General features: G+C 36.7%; 1 protein-coding gene across 5 annotated transcripts in view; it reads left to right on the top strand.

Moving 5' to 3' along the window:
* Positions 1 to 22,801, top strand: part of ZFYVE28 (zinc finger FYVE-type containing 28) — a 164,564-nt gene that overhangs the window by 105,993 nt on the left and 35,770 nt on the right. For 3 of the 5 annotated variants that reach the window (XM_075499623.1, XM_075499622.1, XM_075499621.1), the window contains exons 4-8: positions 636 to 838; positions 2,558 to 2,647; positions 4,605 to 4,694; positions 8,025 to 8,126; positions 15,698 to 17,059. In XM_075499623.1, coding sequence (XP_075355738.1) covers positions 636 to 838; positions 2,558 to 2,647; positions 4,605 to 4,694; positions 8,025 to 8,126; positions 15,698 to 17,059 — 1,847 coding nt within the window. Of the gene's footprint in view, positions 1 to 635; positions 839 to 2,557; positions 2,648 to 4,604; positions 4,695 to 6,740; positions 6,845 to 7,587; positions 7,807 to 8,024; positions 8,127 to 15,697; positions 17,060 to 22,801 lie in introns of those variants that run through there. The other 2 variants (XR_012775461.1, XM_075499624.1) reach the window with 2 other exon arrangements.

Below are 22,801 nucleotides of genomic sequence, written 5' to 3'. Positions count from 1 at the left end.
GTCTCTTAAATAGCTGCTTTCCAGAAACTGAAAGGGAAGAATCACCCTTTGACCTGGATTTTATGTTCTTTCCTGTAAAATAAATTTGCAGGTTCTGTGGGAGACAGGATACTGGTCTAGCTGGGTCCCTGGTCTTATAGCCAGTGTGACCAGTTTTGCTGCAAAAGGCATCATGGCTGCAGAATTTCTGTTCTCTTTGTAAGGAATAGATTTATTTTACAAAATCAAGCAGTCCAGCCTGAATCAAAACAGTCCATTGATTGTACTTTAGCTGGAGTCACATCCCTTTTATGCAAGCAATCCTTGCATACATAGAGTATATATCTTACCAATACTTATTGCCCAACTGTGGGAGAAGAGCTTTTTTTTAAGTTCTTCCTTCAGCTCTGTGGTTCTTGCACTGGAACCTCCCCCCCATTCTCATGTCTCCCTGACTGAGCTGCTCACTGACCTTTTATGTGAAGGCTTATGACTCTGCATATCAGTCTTGATCTTTCCCTTGTTTAATAATTTGCAACAAATTGGGGCTAAGTACTGCTCTTGTTCAAAGTATTAAATAACATATCTTGAGCTTTTTTTAAACATAAAAGTAACTTTGTAAAAATTAATATTTTCTCTCTTAATGTATCTCATAGTGTCTGGCTGCTGGTTCAATTATTATGAATCGTGAAATTGAGAGTATGGCTATGAGGCCGTTGGCCAAGGATCTGACCCGAAGCCTAGAGGAAGTTAGAAATATCATTCGTGACCAGGCCTTAAGGGATTTGAACCTCTACACAGAAAAAATGAAAGATTCACTCAAGCATTTTGATGTCCTTTTTGCTGAATTTGAATTAAGGTAAAAGATCCAAAGTGAATGTGTTGTGAGCATTGGCTTGGCTACTACAGCTGTTGTGTGGCTTGTTGGTTTTTGGAAGTTGGCTGTTTTGTTCTGTTTTCTTTTTATGGAAAAAGTATGTAATTCTTTTTATCACAGTATTTGAATTCTTTAGTAATTTGTTTTATTGTTAGATTTTTTTTCCCTTCCAGTGTAGCAATAATGAAAAGAAAATTAAATAGCTTTTTAGCAATCAACATTTGCTTTCTTCAGCTAAACTATAATCTTCCATTTGCATACTGGCATATGGCATTTGAGGGAGGTTTTCCAAGACACAAAAGGAAGCCATAAATCTCTTCTCTTAATGTTTTCTTTGTCGGAGGAAAGGCGACAAATAAGAGACATTAAAAAAAAATATGTATGATAACAAATAGTCTAGAGATTATGAGGTTTTGTTCTCTTGTGCTTAGAGATAAAAGCAAGATGCACGCAGTGAATTTAAGAAGGCAAATTGAAATCTGATGAAGGAAGTGCTTTTACACAAGCCATAATTAACCACAGGAACTCACTGATTTAAAAACTTGTGATTGAAAAATGGCATGGAGGTTTATAGCAGAAATAAAAATAACCGCTTTTGGGGTGAGAAAAGAAACTGCTTATTGCATCAAAGGTCACATTGACCAAATCTTGCATTGTGCTTCAGAATTTAAGCCAGCTTCCTGCATGTCTGTTAGATGTTTGTGGTGCTGGCCGTAGTTACACAGAGGATACTGGACAAGATTATCTATGGATCTAATATAATAAAGCCATTCCTACCTTCAGCAGAACAGGTCTCTTAGAATTGAGTAGTGTGTTAAATTTTTCTTGGGTATAATCTGTAGGCTGTGTTGTCTCCCATTACTGTTTGCCCTTCCTCAGTATACTTATTCTCTTGTATTATTTTACTCGGGTAAGTAATTTCTGATTCAAAAAAAACATCATTACTGTTACATTGAAAACATTGGCTAAAAACATGTTTTTAAGTGTGGCTTTGAGTGCAGACACCAATGATAATTACTAACTGGTTCTTGACAGTGCCTGTGCGCAGTTTCTGACCTGTCCATACCAGCTCTACATTTTTCTTTGCCATTGTTTTGCAAACAACTTTTTCCCTTCCTGTGTTTACCTGTAGTCTACAAATGACTGATTAAGTAATACGGTGACAGAAAACCATTTACTTTTACCTATGTTTCTTGCCTTGTGAATTAGTGCTTTTGCATGTAATTCCACACAGAAACGAGGCCAACGTTTAAGTCTCCTAAATTGTCTCTGCTGGCTAACTGAATTTCACTGATATAATTTCAGGGAAAACCTTTCTAGATAAAATGTGTGGTTTGGTCAGGTTTTTTTCTTAAAGAAATGCAGAGTAAACTATTCTATCTTCAAGATGCAGCAGTAAAGATCCTTCTAGGACCTAGCTCCCTGTGCCACACAGTATGGAGTTCCAGTTGCTAAATGTGCATAATTAGACTTACAAATTACTACTGAGTTCCACTGCCTCAATCTGCAATAAGTAAATCGGCTGCATTTCTTATGAATTCTTACACTGCACAATTTTCATAGTGAGTGCTGTGAAAATAAATACAAAATGGTACAGGAAAGGTTATGTTTCTAAGATGATTTGTCCTAGGTTTGTTTTTTTGATAATCTGATTTGTTAAAGCATGTAAAACAGTAGTACATTATTCTATAATCTTTGTAGTTATGTGTCGGCTATGGTACCTGTGAAGTCTCCAAAAGAATATTATGTACAGCAAGAGGTAATCGTACTTTTCTGTGAAACCGTGGAGAGGTAAGCATTTTAGTTAAGTACTACATTTTCATTTCTGTGTTTACTTTCAGTCTGAGCTTTTGCGGAAATACTTTAACTGTAGTCTTTAAGAAGCATTATAAAACACCAGGTATTTTGTTTTTCTAGTAAGTATCTAAGTACAAAGTCAAAAAACATTAAGCATGCTTGCCAGGCACAAGCCTATGCTTTTTTGTTTTCTAGACCACTGCCCCCTCCCTCCCCCGAGTTAATAATCCAAAAATAACAATATTGTTGGTATGCCTAGTTATAGATGTATAAATGTATAAATGAAGACTAAGCATTTAAATGAGCTAAACTGTTTAAGGCATCAAGACTTAATGATATTTCATGCAAGAGTACATGGGGAGGTTATTTAAATCATCTGTGAACCTCTAGTGATTACCATAAAGAACTTAAGGCTCTTAAAAATCTTAGAGAACTGGAGCTTGACTCTGTATATATGAAGACATGATGTTAAAAAAAAAAATCCAGCAATTCATAAGCTCTTTTAGGAGTATAAGGTGATAAGAAAAATGTGAATTTGTTTGAAATGTAGTGTGTTGAACAACTGTTCTTTTCCCCCCCCCCTGTGATAGAATAACTAGCCTAGCAGGTGGGCAGTAGGGAAGAACAGTATGTGAAATCCCCAGCTTTAGTGAGGTTTTGAGCAGTGCAACACTCTTCTCAAAAGGAAACTAGTGAAGTGTAGTCTGGGTGAAATTATTAGAGACCAATTGACTGTAAAATGCACTTGGAATAAGTGTTGGTTTTACTGTCATATTAGAAGAACTTGTGAAGTAGGACCCTGGGTCTGGTGTGGTTGATACTTTCATTAAGGAATGGAGGAGTACAGAGCACACTGCCACAGTCTGTAGATGACACTAAGATCAGAGATGTTCAAGCATTTTAAAAGACAGAATTACAACTCAAAATGGTCGCAAGAAGTAGTAGGAATTACCTTCCATCAGTCAGAGCTACTATGTATGCACATATTTGCCCAGAAAGAGGAAAAAGATGGTTTCTCATTTGCAGCTTTGGATAATCTGGCAGTGGACTGTAGGAAAGAACACGGGGTGAGAGTGGGCCACGCACTGATGAGTCCATCTACCATTACTACAAAGCAGTGCTTGCTTTGTGTTTGTTTTGTTGTCCACCAACAGCAGTATTGGCAAGACAACTACTGACAAGGAATAAGAAAAAGTTATTTCCATTCTTTTTGGGACCAGTCAGATCTCAGTGGGATGAGTGTGCAGTTTTGAGTGTTACCTTATGTGCTGATATGGACAAATAGGAGAAGAAATTTGAGGGCGTTATGAAACTTATGAGGAAATTAAGAAATTATGAAGAAACCTGGAAAACATAGCCAAGTGAAAATCCTAAACAAATTGGGTTTCAGTCTAAAAGGGGCTTAAGGTATCCAAAAAGTATTAGAGGACAATGAAGTGTCCCCTAAATATTAAATCCTTAGACTTCAATAATAGTTGCTGTATAGAACTGGTTTGTTTTATTTAGTTTGGTTTGTTAGTTTGGGGGGGTTGACCTAGACGATTATAGCAAGTTTTATTTGAACGTGAAACCAAATACTTTCCCCTATTACTTTAAAGATGTTTCTTTTAGTTGAAAAACTCTAAGCGCCAGTGGTTTTCAGTAACAGGCTGAAGCTTGACATGAAATAGTAAATAAAAAGGGAAAATGGCATAAAAATTATTTTGGTTTTGGATGGCTATAAAAGCTTTAAGTGTTTAAAGATTTTTTTTTTTTTTGTCTTAATATTTTTTTAAAGCAGAGACTACAGCATTCAGTTATATACGTAGTGGTTTAGATTGTACAAGAATAGTTCATGAGTTAAATACTGTCAATTTGGTTTGGCTTAACAATTTTTTTCAGATTTTTTCCTATTGAAATGTATTCTTCAAGAGTTTGATCTATTACTAAATAATTTCATTCTTCTGCATAGAGCCTTAAGGCTTGGATACCTCACTCAAGATATGATAGATGACTATGAACCGGCTTTAATGTTTACAATTCCAAGATTAGCCATTGTATGGTAAGTAATTTTTTTTTAACTACTCTCCACTCTGCCTCACTTAAAGACTTATTGAAGATTTCAAAAACTTTGTTCAGAATTTTGGCATACTTTTCATCTGAGTTTGCTTGTACTTTCTTTAAAAAAATTAGAGGATTATGTTTTGTTTTGTGTGTGTTGTTTTGTTTTTTAAATCATTACCGGTTTCATGTAGACTATCAAGAGAAAAAAAAGAAAAGAGAACGTAGAACTCCTAAATATAGAAGGCAGGAACCTGGAACAATTGATCAGTCATCCTCCAGAAAGGGGGGGGGAATTAAGAAGATCAGTCTATAGAATGTCATGTTGTCAGAAATATTTTTTGAAAGCAGATATTTTGTGTTACTCAATAATATGACCTAAGGATACAAGTCTTGAAAACCAAAAATTTTCAATAGGAATTGTGTATTTTTCTTAATGAGTCTAGGTTCAAAAGGAATTGTCATGACAAACTGCATTGTGGCCACTGAGTTAGGCTTAAATATTTTTCAAGGAAAGTATTAACATGTGTAACTTAGGTGTAGATTTGTGCCCTGTCTTGACCACTCAAGACAACTAAATTAAAACAGGTTTTCTTGCTTCGTGCGGTTTTTGCACTATTGAACAATTCGGATGCATTTTTCCTAATGAGTCTTCATGATTTAATAAGACAGCAGTTTCTCTCGAGTAAAGCCAGCATATTTTTAATATTTTACCATTGTGAATGTTTTAAAGTTAGCTAATATAAGTAGTATAATTGAGGGAAATAAGAAACCTCAAATCCTGAGTGTAATACGCTTCTCCTCAGGAAATCCCTGTGGCCCATTGTTCCTGTCAAATAGGATATTATCTGTAACTGTCATTCTAAAAATAATAACAGTAATAATCTGATTATCAAAAGACAACGGGAATGTGAGAACTCGGTTTGAAGCTGCTGGAAAACACAATGAAGAAGAATACATCATGACTAACTGGAAAACCAAGGGCTCTCTGGAAAACATGCCATATCAATCCTGAATTACAAAGAAGGACAGAGGCAGAAAAGAAAAAAGTTTAACTGCTCCAAAGTATTCGGTGATTTGAAAATAAATCACTGCCATGTGAAGTTCCACAGAAAAACTACACTATCCAGATATCATGTTGTCTGGAAGAAATGCAAGCCTTTTACTTGGACTATGAAAGGAGAAGCCTTTAAACACAAGATAGGTGCAACTTAAAGTTGCCATGCTGTTGTTCTGTTGTGTCTTAATGAGAAGAATGGGTCTGGAGCAAGAAGTGCAGGATCCCCTCAGTCTTCTAGTAGCAAAGATTTAAGGAATACTTTCCAGTCATTTTTGTCTAAGGTTTCTTTTCAGACATCAGTTTACCATGCGCATTATACAGTTTGTTGCCTAGTGTGTTAACAGGTGTCAGTGAACTTTGAACCTAGTAGGAAATATTAAGACACTTTTTCCAATTTTTAATTCTTTTCATGGTACAACTATATTCAAACTTCTATTCAGAACTCTTTCAAAGGTCATATATATATATATATATATATATACACACACATGCCTTTTCATAATCTTTTTTTTGTAGTGCTCTAGCCCTCTTCTATTTTTTTTCATTTCTTCTGCAAGTTAAGCTCTAGGGAAAGTGAACTATACCTGGAAATTCCCAAGGGAATGGTGATTTTGTACAAGTTACAAGTTCAGTGAGAGCAGCCTCGAGCTTCCACTCAGCAAAGAAGTAACATTTTTTTAGGCAGAACATTAGTATGTGAGTCAGCAATAACTGCTTCGCTTCGTGGCAGCCTGCTTGTTGAAGCTCAGAAAGCTTACAAAAAAAAGTGTGTAACCTTGGTAACAGGATAATTTGTCTTAAACCACAAAAAAAAAAAGGTGACTTGCAAAAGAAGCGACTTCTTTCTCTCTCTCCACTTCTCCCCTTTCCCTGCTTCTGCCCTGAAAATCCCAGTCCCCAAAGCAATGTTGATCAAGTTTAGTAGTCGAATTTCTTGGACCCTCTGTTATCTTGACAATTCTGAACTTTCTGATGGCCATCTTCCAGCCTGATGGGAGACCACGGTACTATCCTGGTACCAGGGCATGAGCCAGACTCTGGGTTTATAAACAGAAGAAAAAGAGCAGTATTTCCCAGATGGTAATCAGAGTGTAAGTTGTCCTTTTTTTTTTTTTTTTTTTTTTTTTTTTTAAAAAATTCAGTGGGATTCATATAACTTGTGACATCAGCTGTGCTGCTGTGTCTTGGAGAGCCTTTGGTGGTCATGCAGGGTGCTTGCTGGTGAACAGCCAGTGAGCAAAAAACATCAACAGTCATCTTAGTCAGCTGAGGGTCCCCATTACTCTGGATGATTTGGATGCAGAGTAGCTACAATACTCTGAAGCAACATGTAATTTGAGTGTAAGAAAAGGAACATAGCTTTAAGATACAGGCATCTCTTGGTTACCCAAGGTGAGGGCAGGAGGGGGAAAATGGTCTGGCTAAAATATGTAATCTCGAGTGTGAGAACGCATGATCCATTTGCCTTTGAGAAACATACATTGTTTTTGCAGTGGGCAGAGGATTAAACATTTTTAAGCAGAGTGGTGCCTGGTGTGGGTGGAATCCACTCTGAGACAGTGCAATATGATGCAGCAGATAATGGTGAAGAAAGTGAATTTTGTTTAATCCTGACACACAGACAGGTTTGGGCAGCAGTGATTCAGTCAGGAGGAACTATTGAGATATCTCCAGTGAAGTACACGGAGGCTTTCAGGATCATGAACTAACATCCTTCCAGGGAAATTTCTGCAAGTGCTGAGTTGATTTAGAAGCATGGTACTATCAAAATGTGTTTTATGTGATTTAGCAAATGTGTTTTCTTTTTTATAATACCAGGTTGTATTTATCTTAGAGGTAGAAAAATAGGAGCTCAAGAGTCAACTATCTTACCTAGAAATTATTTAGACTGGAAAGAAAAAGCCATTTGCAGTCTCTCTTAAGTTAGTGGACTTTCCCCAACTTACTTGTTAATCAGTTTCTTTTTTTTTTTTTTTTAATGGGTCAGCTGCAGTAATGAAGTAAATGTATGTTCTTTCTCCTATGCTTCCATTGCTTTTTCTCCCATGGTTTAGGGGGGTGGACAGAGGGGAGGGGGTCTTTTTCCTGTTGCTTTAAATATCATTTAATTCTAACTGTGGGTGAATAAGACAAAAATAAGATAACAATATGTAACTTGAGTGTAGTTCTAATGTTTACATACAGTTGATTTTCTGACTCCTTATTCAGTAGATGCTCTGTGTAATGAAATTTTCATTTTTGTGTGTGTTCGTGCATGTGTTTGGACTACAGTGGCCTTGTCGTCTACTCCGAGGGACCATTAAACTTGGACCATAAACCAGAAGATATGTCTGAACTCTTCAGACCTTTTCACACTCTGCTAAGAAAAATAAGGCAAGTAGTAAAAGATGGTTGTAACTGCTTCTCTTCTGAAGTGAAAATCAGAGGCCTAAAAAAGAACACATAAATGCCTAGAAAAGTGTTTCTGTTTGCTATGTTAGCCATAAACTGCATTTTCCTCTCATCTGCCTGGTATATCCATGAAAAAACTAAATGTAGTTTTTCATTTCATAGGAGTTTTCTGAACTCTTCATATCTTTGTGATAGTTCTTTTTTTCTGCATATAATTTTATTACATTTCAGGTTTTCCTTATGGTTGGATGATGCCTGAAATACTAAAGTTGCAGTTTATTTTTGGGAGATCCTGTTTCTAATTAGCATCAATGTTTCTGTTTAACTAGGTTTATTACATTTTCTCAGTATGTTATGATGCAATACTCAGATAATTCTTAATCTAATAGAAATGACTATCAGTTTTTCATATTGTGGATCTGTTTTTACAGGATGGATCATTTTATATATATATATACACCTCTTTTCACAGTGCTTCAGTCTTGGTAACCATTGGAGCTGTGGGCTTTGGCTCAACTTAAGTATAAAGGGCATTAAAATATTTTTTTCTTAGTTGAGGTTTTTAGAAGACAGATCTGTACATTGGAGAAATCAAGCTGTATCTTTAAAGGATCTTTATATTCAGTTTTTTATATTCACCCTTAAGGTATCTTATATGGGTGTTAAAAGAAACTGTTTTCTAAATCCGTAAGCCCTATTACGTTCTTAGAATTCAAATGTATATATCAACCGCAAATTTTGTTCCTAGAAATCTTTAGAGACACTTTAGCAGAAGTTTTTCTTTCCTGTGTCCAATTTCCACCTGTTTATCACCTTCCCTGAATGTCATGATGATGGTTTGATTTAAGAATAGTTTTCATGTAGATAAATTTATGCAGATTAATCTCCTCTCAGCCAGTAGAGGTGAGGCATCTCGTGAGGGAGAATGCAAGCTCTGTTAGGGATGATTCAGAGAGGAGCCTATTTCTGAAGTTAGCTTTTATGAATATCCAGACCGCATCCTTTTGTGTTTCTTGAAGATTTCCTAGTATTTCTGTCTAGAAGTGATACAGTTCTTTTTTTAGGTACATTAATGATATCCATATTGTAATCTCGGAACTGACAAATCAACGTGTTTGGGGTTGGGTTTTTTGAGTGATTATGGCTTTATAAAACACTGAGTTAAGAACAACAACATGAATTGAGAAGCAAAACTTAAGTTAGAGGGGGGAAAAAAACTTTAATGGTACTGAAGCTTAAAAAGTCCGTGAAGTTTACATTAAAATACCTTATTCCCAATATATGGCTATCAAGAAATTTTCACCAGCATTCCACTGGCTGACTAAAGCCAAAAGAATATTTAAAAGCTAATATACTTCTCATAATCTGTACTTTCTGCTTACTCCTTACATTTCACAACATGGAAAATGAAAATCAATGAAGTCAGTTTATTGCTTAGTCCATTTAATTTTCAGTTACTCTGAACTTAATGCTTGGGTTGAAAACACATTAGTAAAATGCTTGTTTGTTCAATAAGTACAATTTTCAATGCAAACTTCAAAAAAATGAAAAGACTTTCAGATTCATTTTTGGAAAAAGTTCTGATATACTTTAAGACTTACATCATATTTATTCTTTCAAGTGAGTATTAAGAAATGTGATTTCAGTTGTCTAGCAGACAAAGTTTGCAAAGTGTTCTTAGTGAGATAGCATCTATCAGAGGAAAAATTTAGCCAAGTTAAGACGTAGTGTGGAATCTTATCTCTGGCAGTCTCTGAATTGAAGGAATGTCAAGGGACTTGAATATTTGAAAGAATTGGGCTCAGAAAGATCCTTTAGTAATATTCTTGGATGAAAAATACATTGAATGAAAATAACAATGAGATACAAATAAGTGTGCAGTTCATACAGGATAAATTACTTTTAAAGTACTGAAGATGTCTAGATTTTTTTTATCACATTTTTTTTTTAACTCATCAGGCTGCAATTCCTACTCAGTGAGAATGTTCACAGAAACCTATAAGGGAAGAGGGAATGAGATATTTGAGCTCGTCCCCAGCAAAAAGGGAGCATTGTTTTCCAGGAGTCTTTCTCCAGCCTCACCAATAGTTAAGGCATAAAAATAGATTTAAGTAGTCTGCTGTTAAAATAGTTGCATCTTGTGTTGCAGTTGTGTGCCTGTTGTAAGAATATAGAACATCTTACTGCAGAATATGATTATATCCCAGTAAGTTTCTCTGTAAAGTTCTGTAACTTTTTAGCCAACTAAATATTTTGACTCATTATACAGCTGATTATTTGGTAAGAATACAGGTAACTTTTAAGCTGTATTGTCCTAAAACATCCCTGCTGTTAAAGGCAATGGTAAGCACTGTATTTATGTGTATCCACGTAATTAAATCGGAACTAGCAGAGAAAAATATCTGGCTAGGAAAATTTTTGGTGTCCTGTTGGTGGTTGGCAACTTTGAAAACAACAGAGATTGTGGAGACTCTCTGAGCAAAAGCAGTAAGGGTTCTTTTTCAGGTTTTGGTAAGGTTGAGCAGCAAACGATGACTTTGAATGTTTTAATTAATACCTAAGCAAGGTGCTTGTGTTGATTTTTATTTTAGAGATAAAACATCAGCATTGGTATTTTATACATCTACCAATGCATAATTATATAGTAGTGTTATCTCTGTTCCTTTTAAACTAAAACATTTGAACCATTTCTGCTAAACTACTAGATTAGTAAGTTTACAAACTTAAGTTTGTAAACTAGTAAGTATACAAAGCCTAGTAAGTATACAAAGCATATCATCTGGTATATGCATAGATATTTAATTTAGATGCCTGTGACAGTGAACGTTCTTGTGATAAAATGTTACCTATACTCTATATATATTTGAGGCTGCTATTTTCAGAGGTGAGCAAATTCGGGATTTTGCAGTACTCCTTAATTCTGTCCTTTTTCCAGAGCCCTCTGCTTGCCTGGTGCTTGTTTCTGGACCATTACAATTGATGGCAGGGTCCCTATGGATTTTGGTGGTGCAGAATCAAGCAGGTTGCAGATCAAGTGGTGCAGAATCAGAGGATCGTACCATTTTAAGTACACTGAAAGCTTTCTGTATAATTGACTAGAAATCAAATACAGTATATCTGTTGTCAGTGTGTTAAAGAACGTGGGGTGGCTTGTGAAACTCGTATGCTTTTAAAGTGTGCACAGTGATTGGGGCAAAACTGGTTAGTTTTTCCAAGATGGCTCTGTTTGAAACTTTGAGTTGATTTAAAACTTTTGCAGTAAAGGAGTATTATTGTGATATTTGTTAAATTAGTGTTGGTTTCTCAGTGTTGATGTATCGGAGCAGATCTGCGGACTTTGGTGTGCTGAACTCGGCTCACCACTGCAGAAGCAGGAGGATGCAAATTGCATTCCTGTACCTGCATCATATTCTTATTGTGGCAGCTCTGTAAAGACAGCTGTGTATGCTCTGTTCAGAGCATGAACTGAAGCATAGGCTGGCAATAATGACAACGCTGTTCTCTGAAAACAGGCAATGTAAAATTCTAGTCAGAATAGCAGCAAGGTTAATGAAGGAGGCTTGGAGAATGTGTGAGATCAGTGCACCTGGGTTTTTGTGGCCCTGTCCTCTATTCAGCCGAATTTGTCTTTAAATGGACATCTGGCCTCAGATCTTTGAAGAATTAATTTCTGCACCCTGGATATTGGCAGTAGACTGAAATATGTTTATTGGTTTTGCAATAGGCAGAGTAAATTTCTACTGCTGCTTGTAACAAGCAGAGTACATCTTAAGAACTTGCCTTGTATTTCTGCCAATGGCTGTAGCCACTGGAAGAAAAATGTTCCTCATATTTTCAAGGCTAGATTGCCTTCCTGTGATACTACGCCAAAAAGAGTAAAAGCAGGTGAAACTGCAACATGCACCTCTTAAATTCAGTGTTTTCTAAAGCCTCTGTGAGAAGGCAGTGCACTGCTGTCGCTGCTGTTGGGGTGGATTGCAGAAGCTCTCTTTACCTGCGGCTTCTGAATAATGAAAGCAGAGGGAGAAATTCTTTTTTCCATGTGAGTACAGCACTTGCTTGGATCCAATGACAAGTTACAGATGCTTCAGCAGAAAGGAAATGAACCGTGGAAGTAGCTACAGCTTAATTAAACCTTATGGTTTAATAATGATGCCTGATGTTTAGTTTTAAACTTTCAGTAGTGAGATTTAACGTTTCGTTCTGTACACTGGTTGACATTAATTTTATTCTCAATAGCTACATAGGCATTTTAAAACATGCCATATTCCTAATGTTGGCAGGGAATCCTTTATAATCTAATATATAGTGTATCAAAAAGATAACTGTTGATCAAACATTTGTCACCTGGCAAGGAAACTTGTATTTAAAACAGCCCAGTGAGTCTAGGGGGGGGGGGGTTGATGCAGAGAAGTGAAGATAATTGTCCGAACATCTTTTAGAACAAGCTGTATTTGTTAATAGTAAAATTTCTGGTGTTTGAATTGGGAAATTGAGCATATTTCCTTTGAATTTAAAGCAGGATTATTTCGCTACTAAAATAACAGGGTTGGTGGGCTACCACATGTAATCCAACTGATTATATATAGCAACTTTTGCAAGGCAGCATGCATCTGACTCACCTAAACAGGCATGAGGACTGTCAGCTGATTTCATTGAATTTTTTTTTTTTTTAAATCAAGCTTAAGTTACCCTCAAAACTGCACACAATTGTTCTTAAATTTTGAGGTGGTGTTATTGGCAGAACGAAGAGTTCGTTACTCAAGTCAATGAAGCTAGCCAGCATAAAGTAAATATGTATTTCCAGCACTTACTTTACAGTAAATGTGTGAAACCTGTATCAAATAGGTCTGAGCAGTCAGACTCTCTGTGTCTTCGGAAAGGAAGCAGAGCAGCTCTGGGCACCCAGACATCCAGGAGTCCTGGTCACTGCCATGCAATGTTCTGGAGACTGAATAAAACACCAGGCTAGATGCTGAAAGTCAGAGGATTCAATCTGAGATTTTCCCTGGACCAACTTCATTGCCAGTTATGCTGATGAGCTTGGATGGAAAGCAAATTCCTTTGAATGCTGCTAGTATAGTCTTATTTGTAGAAGTTGCTAATTCTTATCTCATCTGTTCTGAGAAGAGAGTAAGACTGTGGTGTATAGAGAAGCGTAGCTGATGTTTAAGCAGTTGACTGTTGATCAGTTCCTGACACGCACATTTTCATCCATGCAAGAAAAGTTCACTGAGGATTATTGAACACCAGGATGCCACCTTGGTTCAGAAATCCCTGAGCTACAGGCTGCTGGAAGCCAGTAGGACACACTCAGCAGAGATCACTCTGTGCTTGTCCTGTTCTTATGCTCTTCCTTAGAATCTATTATCAGAGAAAAGCTTCTCTACTTGATGGACCCTGGCCTGACCCAGAAATGTCTTATGTTTTTAATATCTTTGCATAGGTGAGGGACAAGCTTAAACCCTTCACTGTTGTGTTTGTGTGCTTCCTCTGTTGAGTATTTTTAAATTAAAAACCCAACCGTTTTAAAATCCCACATTACTTTGTTTCTGCTTATAAAGTCCTACCTCACAGCTTTTCTGTAAAAATTGACAAACTGAAAATTCGTAATACAAAGCCTCATGACAAAAATAATGTTATTCTATGTTTTTATCTATTGTATTGGTATAATTCTTTCAAAAATAAACAATAACAATACAGCTGGTTTTATGTTGACCTTAAAACTCAAAGCATTCTCTGTCAGTTTGTTTTTATGGTGATGTTAATATGCTTAATCTCTTACAGACACTGATTACTGTTTAAATAAAATATCTAAGTAATGAGATGGTATCATTATATACTGTTTAGACAAAAGAAAGGAATGTATAGGTCTTAAAATGTTCTAGTGTGCCAGATAGCAATACTGGTTTATAGCTTTATTAGGTGAGTGGGTCTAACAAAGATTGCCCATTTCCCTTTCGTACTCATTTATGATTGAAAAAATTGTTAAACTTCAGACTCAAGGATGCATATGGAATGATTTAAAGAAATACTGACTTTTCTATTAGGGTATGTAGAAACCAGTGAAAAGGGGAGGATACAATGGTGCAATTGTTCTTATAAGGTACTTTCATAGGCTTAGAATTTTTTTCAGGGTCATATAACTCTTATATAAAAGCATGGTTGTTTTTTTTTTTTTTAAATAAAGATGTTAATTGTATGGAATGTACATAACCATAAAACTGTATATTTATACTTATTCGGACTTAAGCGTGCTTATCTAAACTGTTATCTTTTTTTAAAATCATAGGGTAGGTGATATACCAGTGATGTATTTTGGGCAATTCGATCTTTTAGTGATAGTACTTGGAAAAATATTTGGTCTTTGAGTTAACAAGTTAAGAATGGAAATCAAGATCTGAGATGTGTTGAATGTTTCTTTGGGGGTTTTTTGGTCCTCTTGTTGAGACTGAAGTTATTCCTTTAAGGGAATTCTTTTAATATGTGCATCATATTATTATTATTATGCCAGCTGTATGTCACCTGCTAGCCAATGATTTCTAACCACGTGAGGAATAATGGACTCCTAGCCTCTCTTTAAGCAGAAGGTCTTGCTTTTCCCATCCGTTCATTTATGCTAAAATATACTTGCTGGTCTTTGAAAATGTTGACGGCAGTTCTTGACAGAGGATATTTTTATATGTGGTTTCTAATTGAGAAGGATAGTGTAATCAAATTCAGACCTAAAATTAAGTGCTGCTGTGTCTATGGATTTGTTTTTAAAATTATAAAGCACTTAAACATAACAGCCTCACATAACACTTTGTTTTTAGGTGCTTGTAGTCCTAACCTGCAATACTGAGGACACTTAATAACATTGGGGATGCTGCATGTCTCTAGAAAACATAGTTTAGTAAATACCTAAATGTTTGCTTTTAGGCCTGCCTGATTCTTAACATCATACAGTAGCTTAGCTCCCTAATGACTGTGTTACGTGTTTGAGGCAGGAGAGACCCAGCTTCCAATCCCCGTTTCAGTGAACAGTCTTCCAAGACATCAGCATTGCATAAGTGATACTACTATTTTTAATGAATTCTCTTTATCTGACAATATAACGGTGTGAAACTCCTGTGGTACTCTTTTGCAGAATAATTTTCAGAATCTAGTACAAAGGGTGGCAAATTGGTTTGCTAATCAAAGTCAAATTTGTGAATTAAAAAATTAAAATGACAAAATATATCTAATTGTGGGTAACACTTTCACTATAAGTAGATGAGGAGGGGGAAAGATCCATTTTTGGGTGTGTTTTGATTTATTTGGGGGCTTCATTGCAAGGATGTAAATAATTTGGTACCCTGAACTTGCATGAGTAATCTCAAATTCAGGCATCAGCAGTCGCATGTGTTCTGAACATGAATGCCAAATGCACCTTGAATTACACAGCTGGAAGTACTCTGTGCCCCCAAGTTCTGGATTTCTGTACTAACAGTAAAAGCTTTTTTAAAATCTGTAACATCAGTGCCTCCTATGATTGCAAATGAAAAGTGACGTGCGTATTCCTTCATTTTCAGGGATCTACTTCAGACATTAACTGAGGATGAACTGCACACGCTGGAACGTAACCTCTGCATCTCTCAAGATGTGGATTTTCCTGTCAGAGCAGATCCTGAAGTACCCTCTGTCATTACACCGAGCATAACTGCAACTTTGCCTGCTAAGGAGCTTTCAGCAAAAGCTGAAAACACAGAGGCTGAGCTGGCTTGTTCTATGCAGTATGATGAACAGGAGCTGGAACAGCTGAATAGGATGGTACACAGAGTTGGAGATGAAATGTCTTCTCTGCTTTCCCCTCCAAGCATCTGTCAGTCTCCAGCTCACAGACCTAGCCTAAGAAATAGTTCTAGCACAGAAGCTTCACCAACAAGACACCATCTTGACAATTTAACTGATGAAGAGGACAGAGTGTTTTTTATGGATGATCTAGATGGAGCAGGAGAAGCTCTTGCTGGGTTGGATTCAGTAGGTGATACTTTTGCTTGGGTGAATAACCCTTGCCACAATTCAAAACAGAACCTGCAATATAGAGATGCTTTGCTGTACGAGAATGGCCATCAGACAGAGGAAACTTTGCTTTTAAAAGATGCTGAAAGTGACTTAAGCAATAATAACAATATTGAAGATAGCAAACAGATGTCTGGCATCTCAGTTCAGAATTCATGCAGCTGTCTAGAAGGTCCAGACTCACAGTTATACCTCAATGGCTGGGATGCGTATGCTGATGATGCAGAAATGGCAGAAGTGATAGCTCACAGGACAGGGGGGATGAAAATATCTGCTACTGTAATATTCAATCCGAAATCTCCCTCTAGCTCAGAATCCCCAGTAACAACTCCAGAAGCAGCTATTAGTTGTGTTCCTGGATCTGCTAATCCATTAGCAAATGAGGAGGAGGATGAGTCCCATAAACTCAGTATAGCTGCCACAAACTGTCTAATTAATTCCTGTGTGTGTTGTGGCAGCTGTGAAGACAGCAGGGAGGACAGTGTTGAAGGTTTAAAGACTAAACATTCTGCAGGAGGTGTTGTAAATGCTTCATACACGTTAGTAAAGTCTAAGGAAATGGACCACGTAGATAACTTGGACAGTTCAGTCCCTGCACAGGAAACACTAAAGCCCGAAACTTCTGCTTTGTTAGCAGAAGGAGACTTTGGCAGAGAAGAGCAAAAACTGCCGATCTCCTCTAAGTGCCTGGCACATTCCTCAGGTTCACAGGTAGGAGCAGAAAGTGACTCACAAGAAGCAGAAAGCATCTCAAATCAGCAGAAGAAGTGGGAGAAGAGAAAACAACTATGTGAGAAAAAACAGGACAACAATGAAGATGCTAGTAGTGAAAGGACAGCAAAGGAAGATGTAAAGTCACGATCTAGTTCAAGGTAAGAGCAACTTGATGTTTTGGTAGTAACTTGCATGTAAATAAATTCCTATATCCTTGTACTTTAGTGATTGGTGTATAATTAATGTTGATTTTAAAGAAAATAGTGTGTTGCAGGATTAAGGAATTTTTCAATATACATTTTTTTAATGCAAGTAGCTCTTTATTGGACTGCATCAGCTTTTTTGGAAACCATTTGGAGAACACCTGAATTTTAATCGTATAATGTCTCTATATCATTGAAATCAAGTACATTAATCTTACCAGTTTAATGTAACAAAGGGTGCATTGCTGCTGAACATTACCTGGGTCATTACCTCTGTTGTACTCTGCTGTTTTGCAGGAAAAGTGTGTCTGTCAGACACTAAAGTTAACTTCTGTATCAGCGCATGGGATTAAATTGAGATCTAAACACATCTTATCTTAGCTTCATTTGAGAGGACAGGGTTGATCTGATCATATTGCCTGTGGGCATGAGTGTATTAGTGAATGTCTGTGTGCTGAAGGAGTGCAGAAGCAGCTTTTAAATGTATTGGACCATTTCAGCCAAAGCTGATAGAATAATAGAGGTCATGGATTAAGGTTCTACATATTTAATGACAATAAGGAACTAGATAACAGGAAGAGACCATAATAATAGTTGTGTTAAAGAAAATGTATGCTTCAAGCTCAACTTTGATTAGACATTAGGGATCCTACACACATCAGCAGGAAACCAGACCTCATTTTGTTTTACTGTACAGAGGATAACCTGTTTTGTAGTGAGTAATGTCCTCGGTTTCCCTGAAATACTAATATAATAAAGCAGAAGGAAGAAATTAAATAGAAGTTATTGTTTTCTGTATTTGTGACAGTTTTCTTCCTTTGTGCCTTACTGTGTCATTACTGTGGAGATCATGTGTGTGATGCAGGATCTCTCTTTTTGTTATATGTGTATAGAGTTCAGGATAACGCGGGGGGGGTAGCTTGAACCATGAAGCATTACCACAATAAAAAGGCTACAGAAGTAAACATTATTTAATAACATACCAATTGAATTATGAAATATTTTACTGGTAGTGGAAATAGAATAGAGTTCTTTGTGCTGGAGTTAACTCCTCTTACAGTTAAAAAACAACTTAGTGTGCACAAAACTTGACTTTTGAGAAGGTAATTTTATCTTCCTCATTGTTCTGAGTATTTGCAATCTTGGGCTTGCAAGTATGTTCATATTGTAGGCCTTTCAACAGGGTTTCTGAATGGACTTCATTTTAAGAAGTTATTCACAAATCCCTTGGACATTTCTTGCTTTTGCAACACTTCAAGTGGAATATTGCTTAAAAGTAATTACTGTATGTTTAATTAGTGTCCTGACAAATCATACATTGTTTACAAAACTCAGACAATTTGTCTACTAATTTTTGCCTTGGGTAGGATATTAAGTGAAATTTGTGGGAACAAGTCTGCAAAATATAATAAAGTTATATATATAAGCTTCTTTTTCAGCCTCCCATGGTTTGTGTATGTAATAACCTCTTTTCCACATACTTGTCCAGCCTCCATTAATATTGTGTAAAAACTTTGAGAATTGGCCTTTTACAGAGAGTTCTGTAGGTCCATGTTCCTCTGTGTCCTTTCGTTTGCTCTGGACCTGGCTCTTAACAGCTTCATTGAATGGCTCCTAGATCCTGCCTGGCCTCTCCACACCGGTTGTAATTTTGTAGACCTCAGTCATACTTTGCCTACACGGTTACTTTTTCAGGTTGGAAAAATTGCAGCCTGCTTGATCAGAAGTTGTCCATAGCTTTGATCATTCCTTTTGTCTTTCTCTAAAGCTTTGTCGTGGTTTAGCTTTTGGCAACTAAGCACCACACAGCTGCTCCCTCACCACTACCCTCGCCCCCCCCCCCGCTAGTGGGATGGGGGAGAGAATCTGAAGAGCAAAAGTAAGAAAACTCATGGGTTGAGATAAGAACAGTTTAATAATTGGGAAGAAAAAAAAAATAAGAAATTGTAATGAAAGCAGCAAGACAGAGGAACAAAACCCAAGGGAAAAAAACAAGTTACACAACCACTCACCACCCGCTGACTGTCGCCCAACCAGTCCCCGAGCAGTGATCGGGCCAACTCCCCCCAGTTTCTATACTGAGCATGACGCCATATGGTATGGAGTAGCCCTTTGGCCAGTTTGGATCAGCTGTCCTGGCTCTGCCCCCTCCCAGCTTCTTGAGCACCTGGCAGAGCATGGGAAGCTGAAAAGTCCTTGACTAGTGTAAGCATTACTTAACACACTGATGTTTTAGTTATTGCTATCAACATTATTCTCGTCCTAAATCCAAAACACAGCACTATACCAGCTACTAGGAAGAAAATTAACTCTATCCCAGCTGAAACCAGGACAACCTTTTTCAATTATGCTATTTCCTCTTAGCAATAAGTGAATCAGAGCTACACTTACTCAAGATATGAGCAAACCATGGATTTGCACAGTAGCATCATTATTTTCTGTTGTTTTTCCAATGCCTCCCAATATTTAACTTTGGATTTTTTTGCCAAGTAGTAAGCTGATGGTGGTTTGTTTTTTTGTTTGTTTTTTTTTTTTTTTTGAAGTTGTCTGCCAAAGCCCCAAGATCCTGCTTGTGAGCTCAGAGGCTGTCATTCTATATCTGATGCTAAGATTGTTCTCCCTGTGTTTACCAGTTGAATCTTGTCTTGCCATTTTATTACCTGTTATTCAGACTTCAAGATCCTGTGCAGTTCTTCAGTCTGCTCTTGTTGTTATTGCCCTGAATAATTTTGCACCAGTAGCAACCTTTCAGACCTCATTGCACTCCCCATTTTTGCAGATCAGATGTGAAAACAAAACCCCCAGGGTCCTAAGGAACTTCAGCGGTGACATTCCGCTCTTCTGAGAAGTGGTCATTTAACAGCTCCTCCCTATTTATGGTTAAGAATTATTTAGCTGTTTTGAGGCACTTCCTCTTATGCTGTAGCTCCTTAGTTTTCTTAAAAGCCTTTAGTTGAGGTATTTTGACAGAACCTATTTGGAAATCCAGAGGCTGACGGCTGAATCACCATTCTTCACAAGCTTCTTGACCTCTTCAGAGAGCTCCCAAGATGTTCCCTCTGCAGAAGCTATGTTACTTCTTCCTAGACAGATCTTCCCATTATCGTCTACCTATTTGAGCTTTTGATATCTTCTGTTAAGTTGCTTGGTATGAACATCAGGCTCACAGAACTAGAGTTGTTTGAATCCCCTTGGAGTCCTTTTTATTTTTAGAGATTGCCATCTTTAAACTCCAGGTATCAAGGCAGTTTTAAATGAGAGGTTAATAATTCATCTGATTCATTCTTGAGTTCTCCTAAAACTCTTGGGTGAATATTTTTGAATATTTTGTTAACAAGTTAGTGGGTTTTGTCTGTTTTCACCATAGCTTCTTCCACAGTTACTTTGTTGATTACATCTGATTCTCTATTCATTATTGAGACTACAGTACATCTGTTATTAATTGGCAAATATTCCATCTTTGCAGAAGTGGAGAAATAGGGATGGAGGTATTTTGTTACTAGATTGTTGCTACTTTATTTGGAACCGTTCTGATACTAACTCCTGCAGTATATTCTGTGAGAGACAGAGATGCTGGGGATCTACTGAGGACTAGATTAAAAAATTATATGTGTGTAGATCCTTAGTTTTCTCATATATATCTCTCTATATATATAGATTTGGTTCTTGCCTCTGAATCACTAGTCATGTTATGGGTAAAAGAGAGAATTCAGTTACAAAACAGAACTTTGTGGACCTTTTCTTACTCATGCTGCCTGGGCGGCGACTAATCACTGCTTTTCAGTGGTATTTTTAAATTGGAAGATCACATTAGGCTTCTGTGACTGCTTGCTATTACATGCTTATGAACGTCAACTTAACCATAGGGGCAATGTTGGAGACAGTAGATTATTTTCAGAATGATGGACCCATTAGCTAGAACAATAAGCAATGTAATATACATGGAATAGCTGCAGGATATGCTCATTCATCAAATTGATAAATGTATTTACTTTCTAGTTACTATAAGTCACCAACTAGGAGAAGAAAATCTTATTTCCCTTGTCTGAATCAAGGAGCTGTCAAATGTGTACGTTATGACACAAACTGTTTCTTTTAGTAAATCAGTTCTTGCACTATGCAGTATGACACATTATTTATAGGTTTATTTTCAATGATCCAGCCAGGTTTACTGTAATTAATCCTTTAAGGCTGAAATACCTGTTATTTCAGGCTTCTCTATCTAGCCTCAATATTCAGTGGAGTTTAAAATACAAATTAAATATTCTTCTAAAGATTTTTGTATTGACATGTCTTTACTGCTTTGGTTTTTAAGTTGTAGCTGATGTTATGTCTTTCTCCCTTATTTGCTTATAAGTATCTCAAAGACATAAAACACAAAGGGCACAGAGAGTCTTAGGCAGCAGCATTAATGAGATGCAAATACAAGAAAAGTGCTAGCAAAGATGTAGTCAGTATCTGAGCTGCTGCAGGAACAATATGATAAGTAAAGGCTGTCATGTAGCAAAACAAACTGTTAAAGAGGGGAAATAACGTAAGAATAATACAGAAGATAAAACGGACAAAGAAGCACTTGGTGTTTGGGGGTAGAAAAAAAACAACCCATAGTTAACACCAAAACCAAGCTGTAGATCTGTATCCAGTATTCCTTCTTTTTCCACTGGAAGCAAGCTATACAGATTTTTAAAATGATCATTCTGTCATACTATTCTGCCTGGTTTTTCCAAGGGGAAAGAAAATTACAAAGAGTGAAGATCATGTTTATTTTGGTGTTTTGGAAATACTTGGCTTTCTGTTGTTTCCAGAGTTGAAGAGTCCTTGTAAAACTGCTAATTCTGCTATGTGTTTTATGATGTTTGGCAGCTTGTTTCATATTATCACGCAATGCTAGTGTTTTCATGTTTTAGTGTTTAATACCTGGTTCTGTTGCCTGTTTGTTTATCTACATACTGACCTTGCAACAGTTCTGATTAAAAAAAAAAAATGATTCTTAACCATAGTTTCTCTCCTTTCCCTTGCAGGTCTATTACGTTTAGCTTAAATTATACCTTTTTTTTTTTTTTGCCATTTTCCTTGATCTTAATTTATTTGGTGAGTGTTCTCTTGATGAAGCCTCTTACAGTGCACCTGAGAATTGGCAAAAGGAGCTGAAATTTATAGCGAGGAGATCTTTTTATCTTCGCATTTTCTGCAAGCTCTCGCTGTGTCCATTGGCTGTTAGATGCTGGCACTGTTCGCATTTATTTGTGGGGGCTTAAAAATAGAATATTTTGCCATATACTTTTGCAGTGTAAGGAGGAGGAATGAGGCATCCTTGGAAGAGCATGTTTTGCTGTTTGCTAATCTGTATTGCAATTCTAGAATAAGATGCATAATTTATTCTTCTCCAGCTTGGTATTCAAGTTGTCCCATTTCTTGGTGTTGCAATTCTGTAGTCTAAAATTGTGTATGTTGTAATATATTTATATATTACAATAGTCTATATTGTAATATATTTAAAATTTTATTTCCTCAGCATATTAGAATGTCTTTGTAAAAAGATGAACACCTGTTTTATACAGTTGGTTTCTAATTTTGATTTTTCTGCCTGTATTTTATTTTGTTCACTCCTTAGCAACACGTGACGTGTACACATTCTCAGTACAGCAACTTTAAGTCATTCCACCTTTATAAAGGCATGGAAAAGAAGCGTTTGTA

The sequence above is a fragment of the Mycteria americana genome, chromosome 4 (assembly GCF_035582795.1).
Source record: "Mycteria americana isolate JAX WOST 10 ecotype Jacksonville Zoo and Gardens chromosome 4, USCA_MyAme_1.0, whole genome shotgun sequence".
Taxonomy (NCBI): Eukaryota; Metazoa; Chordata; class Aves; order Ciconiiformes; family Ciconiidae; genus Mycteria; species Mycteria americana.
This window is presented reverse-complemented; position numbering and strand designations above follow the sequence as displayed.